This window comes from Camarhynchus parvulus, chromosome 1A (genome assembly GCF_901933205.1).
Source record: "Camarhynchus parvulus chromosome 1A, STF_HiC, whole genome shotgun sequence".
Lineage (NCBI taxonomy): Eukaryota > Metazoa > Chordata > Aves > Passeriformes > Thraupidae > Camarhynchus > Camarhynchus parvulus.
Window position 1 is genome coordinate 36248996 of NC_044586.1, and position 10140 is coordinate 36259135.

The following is a 10140-nucleotide window of genomic DNA, read 5'->3' on the forward strand; positions in this document are numbered from 1 at the left end:
TGGCTTGTATTCATGTTCCAGTGAAGCCACAGATCAGAAAACATCTTTGCAATGCCAATCCTCCAAGCAGCCTTTGGATTGTTCCCCCTTCTTGCTTCTAAATATGTAATTTACTTTAATTACATTATGTTTAATCTGCCTATGTCTGTTCCTGCCTATCCATTATAAAGGCAGCACATTGTGCCCATTTGATACTGAGCAAGTGCAGCTGGGAAGGCACGTGCAACTCCTGAGCTGACTAATTACCTCTTAATTCAGGTTAACCTGACTCCTCCTGTATTTTAGGCAAATAAGCTTTTCTGGATTGGAAGGCAGACAAGGGCCCCTGTGTAAAAAAATCAGAACAGTGGGGGAGGTCAATGTATTTATGTCAGCAATGATACAATTTCTGTCTCAATTCCAGAATTCCATAAACTGTATCATAACTATACAGAAAGGACAGACTGGAACAGTAAAGGGAGCTTAATTATTATGCACCTATTAAAGGGAAATGACAAAGATTAAAACTGGAAAATATTAGAAACTGTGTGGCAACTAAAACAATGAAAAGGGATCACATTTCTCCCTTCTTTAGTCCCTGTACTGTAGATTGTAACTATAACCCTTTGGGCTGGATTCTCTGCTGCTGACTGGGCACTACACAAGGCACTACACTGCAGCTACACAAGGCAGTGGAGTATGTTCCACTCCCCAGGGCCACAGAATCACAGAGCAGAATCATTAGGTCCATTAGACCTTTCAGGTCGTTTTACACACAGAAGGAAGACAGGAGAACGATCCACGTCAGCTGGATGTAAGCAGAAACAGCAGCTTCAGTGAGACAAGCCCTACAGGGAGAGGTGAGATGTTTTCATTGGACCAGCTGATACAGCTGAAAAAAAAGCAGAGCAGCCTTCAGGAACACAAACCCTCCTTCAGCAAGCCCAGCATCACTGGAGCAGGGGAGAAACAACAATAGCTCCCTTCTCTCAAGGAAGGTTAATCACTGCTGTAGAATAAGCTTGGCAAAGATCTTATACTGTCTGAATCCACTTTTTTTTTTTTTTTTTTTTGCATGGCACTGATATTTTCAATTTTATATTATTAGGAACAACTTTATACTAAATTTGTCAACTACTACAGCACAGTAAGAATGCAAACAATTTAGCTCTTGCATTCTCTGCTATACCTGCTTGGAGATGAACCCACACCTCTCCTTAGCACAGGCCTATTTGGTGAGATGTCTCTATGTCTTACAGTAGGATTTCTCATCACCCAAGATTATATCAGCTCCTGCTGATAGTTTTTTCCTTTGTATTCTTAACTCTCTGCAGCTGTCATCCCAATCATCTTTGCAACAAGTGAGCTGTCAAACGGAAGGCTGACACTGCGATCAGAGGAAGAGCACCTGCAGGAAGAAACTGAATTTGTACGAAGCACAAAAGCCGATGCTTCTTTTCAGCTGCTTGATTGTAACAACAGAAAAACAAAGAGTTGCATCTTCAAAATTAGAAGAGTGAAATTCTTTTGCAAAACATATTTCCACTATATATACACAATAGCCTTTCATTTATTAAAATAATTTTCCTTTTTGTTTTCTTGTTAAACAGGGAATTTGCGTTTTGAAAGCCTAAAATAAAATGTGAAGAGGAAAAAAACCCATAACACAAACACTTGCAAGTCTTTTAATCCAAACTCTGTTTCTTTCATAATCTAGGTAAGACATAACTATTTAACTGGAAGCAAAACTGACATCTTGTAAGAAAAATCTTAGTATGAAAGGTGATAGGAGGGAGTAAGTCCTGCTCTCTGAATTACCTTAACCTGCAAGCCTGTTGTTAAAAGCAGGAACATAGAAAGCAGACATTAAAAAGCTCTCACCAATCAGCGAGCCCTCTTCCTTTCCCAAGTACATTGGTGAATTTCAGGCCAGATGTTCTTAGTCACTGCTAAACACATGAACAGTGCCAGCGTCCAGTACTGCTCAAGGGCAGGCCTCTCCTCAGCAGCCAGCTTTACCGATACATACAGCCAGCTATCAAATCCAGCATTTTTGACAGATTTTGCAAATCTGACAAACTAGACATGGGTTAGACATTAGCTCAACTCCAAAATGTTAAAAACCACTCTTTGGAAACTCTTATATAATAAGACATTATAAAAATGAGATTTTACCTTAATATTTATCGAGCATTGACTACTACTATTATTTTTTTTAAAGTTTAATAAAAAACTATCTTTTTTAGGGTAGCCTAAACAAAGTTTTAATGTTGCTTTAGCTCCAGGCCATTGCTGGGCATTCATTTCATGAAATGAGACAGAGAGAGGATACAGTCCTGCTGAATTGCAGTTCTGTCCTGAACGCTGTAAGACTTCCTGCAAGACAAACCTCCTTTTCATACATGTAACAGCAGCAAACCACACTCCTTCAACCTCAAGCCTGAGAGAGTAGCTGTTCACCCATCTAGAGGAAAACTCCTCTGGCACTCTGCCCCAGAGCCTGAGAGAACTTAGCCAGTTGTACAAAACCCGATGCAAAACTGTCAAACAAGAGCCAAGTTACCACAGTTAAAGGCAACACAAAGCTTTACACTAAGTATCTCTTAAATGAAGACATACTTCCTACTGCTTTGGGGAAAATGGGGAAACCTTGTGGATGTTGGTCTAAAGTGTTTTTGGGGACAAGACTAGATAACTTACCACCAGTCACTCACATTTTAACCAGAATCATCTGCTCTCATTTTTAAATGCCATCTTGGTATCTTCAGTTCCATTTGAACTACATCAATGGTAGCTTTATAAAGTAAAGAATGCTAGTATAGCATCAAAGCATGGCATGGCAGAAAAGGACCAAAGCCTACCCCTACCCTGTTACCACAGTGTAGTCATATAAAGTATGAATATAAAGTAAAATGAAAAGCAGAAAGCAAACACTAGGGCATGTATGGCACAGCCTCAATTGCAACAGCTCACACGGGAGATGACTACACATTGCTGAAGATGGCAAGTCTCTGATTTCTCTTTCAGAAAAGCCAAAACTGATTGAAACACACATAGTCAGCAGGAAAACACATTCAAGTGATGTAGTGAAAACCAGAATAAACAAGTATCAGTAATTTTTGTAAGACTCCAGTTTTACCTCAGGACTTGGTTTCCCTCATTTGCACCATGAATCCAAAAAGTTCAGACTCCCTGCTGTATTCATATGGACAGAAATCCATGTGGTACCATTTTGTCTTATACACACCTAGACCCCCAAAGTTATGTAATTCAAACAGAAGATGAAAAAAGACAAGAACAACTCCTCTCTTCTGCAATAAACAGGAATCAGACAAATGATTAAAAATTTATTCCCACCCTACACATGGTATCCAAAGAAACAATACATACAAAGATCTATTTATCCCACAATTACACAAGCATCCCGGATTTAATATTTTGAAACAAATGACAAAGTTCAAGATACTTTATTTATTAGATACAAGAAGTAAATCTCAAAAGAGAGTTCTTGAATGCATGAAAAAAATATCACATCACTTAAGTGACTCATACACACACACACACCTTTCAGCACCAGATTATATTTATAATGTACTTTTTTAATGATGCTTTTAACTTTCTCTTGCAGATATGCTCCTCTCCTTACAGAGTCCTTTGTATTTCCAGGCATGGTTGTTTAGTTCATTCTACTACTTCATATATATATATTTACATCCATCTCATCTCAAATATTTTTGTCATACAGGCATGTGATTCCTAGCTGTTTCTTTGCAGTCTATCTACATCTCAAAAGAACTTGTGCACAGCACAAATTAATGGAAATGGCTTTCTCAGTGTACATACTGAAGGATATGCATCCAGAGCTTGACCATCTGAACACATCTTTCAGTAGTCCAGGCTGTATTTTTTAACTAATTAGACAGATCTACAAAACTGTATTAAAAAAATTATTCTTGGACCAGTACAATGTCCAAGAAACAGTTGGTAAAGATGTAAAATTTTTCAGGTATTTGTAGCTCTGAAATGATATAGAGTATTACCGTATAAACTTAGGTTACACAGAGGAATAACTTTTTCTTAAATCAAGAACTCTGTAACAGAATAAATAAACAAGCTTGAGAAAGGTTGCATTGTTTCCAACACAAAGACTTCTTGCCTCTATTGTAAAAAACTTAGAGGAACTAAATATTATTTCTGTCAGTGGCTGCACAACTTAAATACTTGGTTTTGTCCACACAACTGCCCTCTTTAAATCTGACAGAGGGAGATGAATTCAAAACAAACCCCAACATGTAAGGATTAAGATACTGCAATTAAATTCTAACCCTGCAAATCTAGTGAACATATGTTCTCACCAGATTTACGGAAAGCAGTTATTTTTTCTTTCCTTTTTTTAACTAGAACAGCACTGAACTTCTTCCATCCGCGTTGTCAAAATAAGTGCCTGATACTGTCATAAAAAAAATTTCAAAGCATTTTTTAATTAGAGCAGCAGGTCCCACCTTGCACTCTTCAGTCATTCAGATACATTTCCCAGGACTGTCTGTTGAGGAAATGCTGCCTAACACTCAGCACTGTCCAGACAGCCCCTGGGCCTCTCCCCCAAATGATGACAAATCTGCAGATCCCACTCAAGGTAACTCTTGGGGAAAGGCGTGGGAGCAAGGGAGGTGGTGCTGAAGGCAAGACAGAGAACTGGGCAACCTTCACACCCATTAAAGACGGTGACCTTTCCAAAGCCTTCTCGAAAATATTTTTTAGCACGGGTGTCTGTGTGCAAGTGCTGCAAAACATTTGGTTACTACCACAAAACCAGAGATTTTATTAGGCTCACAGGTAGTATTTACATGATCTTGTGTAAAGTCTTGGTTTTGGCACAGAGAAAATGATTAAGCAGTAACAACATTCTCAAAATGTCAATTACTTCATGAATGTCCTGACAAATTAAAAGAAAAAATTAAGATGAACTGTTTAGATCCAATTTCCTACTTTCCCACACCTTGGCCTGTGGCTTCAAGTTTTCTGCTTTTCTCTTCATCTGTAATTTTATCTACTTTCATCATCTAAAAATTTATCCCTGTGTTGAAGCCATACATAAGAAAGCATATACAAGAAATAGGAATGAGTCTGAAGCCTTTTTTTTTAAATGACTGGACAAAGTATGTTTCCCTCTTCATTGTTCATCGGACAAAAATGAGGAAGCATCACTACACACCAGAACATCTGCATAAAAGTGTCTCCAAATTTCTTCACAACGGCAATACTGGCTTGATCACAAAGAAAGGATTCTTTTTCTTTCTCGGTACTATAACTGTAGCCATCATGATCTCATTTGGTATGCAAAAAATATAATTACTTCAATACAATTTCCACAGCAATTTGAAGTGTGCCTTTTTCTCTTTCAAGTTAGTGTTTTAATTTAATGAAAACGATAGGACAGACTGAGATGGCAAAACCCCAGAATTTTACATCCTTCAGTTTGTTTGGTTTAGTTACAGAATAACAATCCCGGCACTTAAACTAAAACCATAGATCTAAATGGATGAGGCAATTTTGTGCATTCTAAAATCAATGCATATTTAAATCCTTGTTTTCCTTCACAACAGTCTTCAGAAACTCTTGCTCTATGGACGCTGGGCCAATTTACTCTTATTGCTTTCCTGCTCACTAAGCTTGAAGTGGGTGTAGGCTAAAATGCCAAACAGTGTGCACAGAATCCCAAGGCCTTGGTTAACAGACAATGGATCCTTAAATAAGAGGCATCCTCCCAGGAGGGTGATGCAGAACTTGAAATGTCCAAACATGTTATACCTAGAACATCTGTTAAGGATAATAGCCAAGAGCAATATTATTTTTTGTGAAAAGAAACACTGGGAATCTTCATTAGTTCCACCCAAAGCATGCAATGGTACACTGTGTTGACTCAACTCAATACAGTTTTCTCATACAGATCTCTGTGGCTGTATTTACCCCCACCTAAAGCCTTTCAGCCCTTTTCACTGCAGTCTGATGGACATGCCAACACTTCCTCAAGGCAGCCAAAGCGTGAGTTAATATTCCTTGCAGGTATGAAGGTCAGCAAATAAACAGCCATTACCTATACAAATCCCAAACCAGGAAGGTTATTGAACAATTTTCCCACATTAATCAGCCCAAATGAATTCCAACATAATTAATCTGGAAACAAGAGAAACCACCAGTGTTACAAAGGATACGTGACAGGTGACGTATTTCCAATGATCCAGTAAATGGACAAGTTTACCATAAAGGCTATTATTCCAGACAGCAGTACCATTATCTGTGGATTAATGGACACAGTCAGTAATCTGACTTGCTTTTGGCAGTTTGTAGATACATTCCAGGTTATTTATTTAGTTTCATTTACTTTCAAATGAAAAATATCAGTCAAGAAAAACATATGGAAAACAAAAATAGAAACAGTTTCAAACCAGTACAGACACTGGTGAGGTGTATAAGCAGCTCAGTGACATGTATATGTATGACATCCATAAATATACACTGACAGAGCCACAGGCATTTTCTTCTTTACTCTTGGTGAACATTTAAGAGTGATTTGGAAAATCCGGATACTCATGCACATAGAGATTGTATACTTTAACTTTGAGATAAAGTCTAATTTATGGTCACAACAAAAACTACTTTAGCAAAATATCTGATTTTGTTACTGTGAATACTTGCTATTGCATTCATAAAATACAATGCTACAAGAAATGACCCATCACTGAGGGGCACAATCAACAGTAGTAAGAATATGCCACTGGTTCTTTTTTGGACAGAAGGATATTGAGAGAAACTATAGTCTCCTTGGTGAAAATAAACCACTAATTCTAGAGAGCAATCAATGCTGGCATCCTTCCACAGAAGAAAAGTTGAGAGTGTCCTTCTCTGAGTGGACAGTCAGAGCTAGAAATAGAGCACTTCATACACTAGGGGAAGTTTCTGGATTTTGATAGATTTTCCTGTTGTTCAGATGCCCTCTAAATAGAAACAAGAATAAGGAGATAAATCAATTGACAGACTCGCTCCTCTCAAAGGAAGCAGGGCAGACTCAGCAAGGGGCTTTTTGTCCTGCCCATGTCCCTCTCATCTCACCATAGACAACAGCTGTACAAAAATCTGTTCCACGAAGAAACAGATTTTACCATCAAATTTAACTACATCAGTGATAATTACTTAAATAAAGTCAACAAAAGCCTTACCACAGCAGAAAGTGTCCAGGGCCCAAATATTCCCCCCTCTCCAAAGACTGGCTCAAAGAAGGGTATGATGAACAACAACATAGCTGAGGACATCGGTGCCTGATAGTACAGCAGCTGCATAGAGTTTACCTGCAACTCATGCTGCTTAGCACCTACCCACTAAAACCAAAAGAGAAAGCTGTTAAACACGAGAAAAAAACACCCATAAACTGAAAAACCTGAGCAAAACCAAATTGGCCGCTAACACAGAGGGAGTCCCACATGGATAATACTACTTAAACAGGCTGTTGAGCCTCACCTTTGCCTCAGTGGAGGCCCCATGTGTTTGTCTCTTCCAGTGAAAAAGGCACGAGAAAATTGTATGCAGGGGCAGTGAAAAGACTGCCTCAGCTTTCCTCTTGCTATGCCTGGGGGTAAATTATCATACTTGGGGAAGAACAAATAGGTTGTGGAGCTGGGAAGAAAACAGCAGCTCCCCTTTATTTTCCCCTTTATTTTATAAATTCCAGATCCTGCCTGTGTTCGAGCTGAGTATCCTTTCCTAAGCAGGTACTGGATTCTGCTCCTTTCTTCTAATTTTCCTGTATATACAAGCTAACAAAACCAGTACACATTTGTCTTTTGTCAGTTTATTCCAGATTTAATGGATTTAATTTCAATGTTGATTATAATTGACTCGAACTTCAATTTTTAAGGTTGCATGCTTTCAGAAATATTACTTATCTATGGCTATGAAGACAGATGTTACAGCCAAAAGGACACATCTTTCTCTTGTGCTGAAAACTGACATTTAATACTTACTTAAATCACATTAACTGGTAACATGGATCCTGGCATATGAACTTGCTCACAGTTTTTAATTTAGATAATTTTATGCAAGTACCATTATTCCTCCAGTAAACAAATCATCAGTTAATGTCATTATGCAGCATCTCTTTCCTCCTCCTGCCCCAAAACAGGTCAAGGGACTATTATTTATCATCTTACACACTACGGGTCAAAGACCCTCACTTTTTCTTTCTTTTTTTTGGCACAATACACCTCCTAAAAGAAATTCACGTTTAAATCTATCACATTGACATGACAGGAGTTTCTAATCTAGGAGGCTCTTATAGTCATGGTCAATAACAAATCGGGTGAGCTATTAGTACAATGTTAGAGCAGAAAGGGCTGAGGCAGTCCTTGGACATATCGATTTTTAAAATCATAATCATCCAGGAAGGTTGTATTGTGCATTTATGTATTACTCCATCCTCTACAAAAACACCTTAGAATGTATACAGTTGAGACTGAAGAAGGATACTGATAAAATGTAAATAGCTCAAGGATAAACCATGGGATTGAAGGACTGGAAAACATTCTTCCTAGGGAAAAAGCTCAATCACAAGGCACTTGCTTCAGCAAGCAGAACATCTGTTCCCTCTAGAAAAAAAGGAGTTTTACTGCTAAAGCAATCTTCGCCCCTTGAAAATAACGCTCACGTTAAAGATGACACCCCAATTTTTAGCAGCAAGGACGATCAGGAATTTGTCTCCTAATTTACCAGGAGTTATGGTGGATTATCATAATTTGGTGGGGGTTATAAAAAAGAAATAACGGAGCACAGAAAGTTTCCTGGGGGGCTGGGTGCTACTTAAAGGCGACCGAAGCAAGGGGCAGCATCCCCAAGGGAGCCCAACCACCGCAGGCTCCCGCGCCCGCCGTTACCCACCACTTGGTACAGCGAGGTCACCAGCACGCCCAGGGTGGCGAACGCCATCCCCAGAACGCTGAACTTCACGTCGTAGTAGGAGTTGAGGAAAACACCCAGCGTGATGGGGACCTGTGGAGTGGGACACGGCGGTTTTAGGCGGGGTCGTCGCCCTCAGCGTTGCCCCTCCCCGCTCCCCTGGGCCCCGCCGCCTCCTCACCAGGGTCAGCTTGATCCGCAGAGGGAAAGTCTTGCCGTAAGCCACGCTCTGGATGACCACGATGACCGGCGTGGTCATGGCCTTGGCCAGCTGGTAGGTACCGATGGTGTTGCTCTGCAGGGAGAGGTTGGTGAAGACGACGAAGCCGCAGAAGCTGAGGGCCAGCGGCAGCACCTGCGCGGGCTGGAGGCTCTTGGGGGAGAAGGCGCCGAGCGCCTGGCACAGGTAGAGGCCGAGCCAGGTGATGGCGAAGTGCACCAGGGTGAGGCTGAGGTTGGGGAAGCCCAGCCGCACGTACAGCCATTTGTTCAGGAAGACGATGCAGATGGAGGCGGCCAGATTGACCAGCAGCCCCGCCGCCAGCCGGCCCTGCGCCGGCAGCCAGCCCATGGCTGAGGCAGCCCGGCGGCCGCCCGCACACCGGCCGGGCCCGCCGCCGCCTCCCCGTCCCGCTCCGCCCGCCCGCCGGGACACGTGGGCTCGCGCCTTCCGGTGGCCCCGCCCGCTGCGAACGGCTCCGCCCGCCCGGCCCGGGCGGCAGGGACGGCTGGGGGAATGGCGCTGTGTGTGTGTGTGTGCGCCCCCACAGCCTGCCCAACAGCCCCGAGGCGCAGACACGCACCCCGGCTCCAAGCCTCGAGTACCGCTCCACAAACGGGACGGGGCATTTCCACAAACACGGCCCTGTACGTACAGATGGACAGCACGAAGTACGTTCCTTGCCAGATGTCAAGAGACACTGACTCGGGTGAAGAAGCCAAAGTCCTTGCCTAACTGCACTACGTGTCCTCTGCACTGTCTTGTTAAGGGGAAGGCAGCTAAACATGTGTTTGCACATGTAAACGGGCAGATCAAGCTTTCAAAATAAACTACGAAATCTCAAACGGGGGGGTTTCAACGTATGATCATCTTTCCTCTGGTTCAGGATTTCAGCATTTTAGCAACTCCTTCATGTACAGCAGAACAGCAGAAGGCTGCCTTCTCTACTGAAGGACTGGAAGTAACCCCTCACTTTTGCTTTTTGGTTTTCC

The 10140-nt window shown here is 41.5% G+C and overlaps 1 protein-coding gene across 1 annotated transcript; it reads right to left on the reverse strand.

The window, feature by feature from the left end:
* Positions 1 to 3309: 3309 nt before the first annotated feature.
* On the reverse strand, positions 3310 to 9542 carry SLC35E3 (solute carrier family 35 member E3). The gene is made up of 5 exons (XM_030960817.1): positions 9110 to 9542; positions 8911 to 9021; positions 7200 to 7358; positions 6195 to 6277; positions 3310 to 5790 (listed from the first exon to the last, which is right to left on the reverse strand). The coding sequence occupies exons 1-5, from the start codon at positions 9497 to 9499 to the stop codon at positions 5604 to 5606; spliced, it is 930 nt and encodes a 309-aa protein (XP_030816677.1). The 5' UTR covers positions 9500 to 9542; the 3' UTR covers positions 3310 to 5603.
* Between the last annotated feature and the right edge of the window lie 598 nt (positions 9543 to 10140).

Bases quoted from the DNA above. Each gene is read 5' to 3' on its own strand.
- SLC35E3 (XM_030960817.1), bottom strand. From the start codon at position 9,499: ATGGGCTGGCTGCCGGCGCAGGGCCGGCTGGCGGCGGGGCTGCTGGTC. The intron at 9,022-9,109 runs GTGAGGAGGCGG...CCCACTCCACAG, and splicing joins TGCGGATCAAGCTGACCCTG to GTCCCCATCACGCTGGGTGT. The intron at 7,359-8,910 runs GTGGGTAACGGC...TTTTGGTTTTAG, and splicing joins TGACCTCGCTGTACCAAGTG to TGGGTAGGTGCTAAGCAGCA.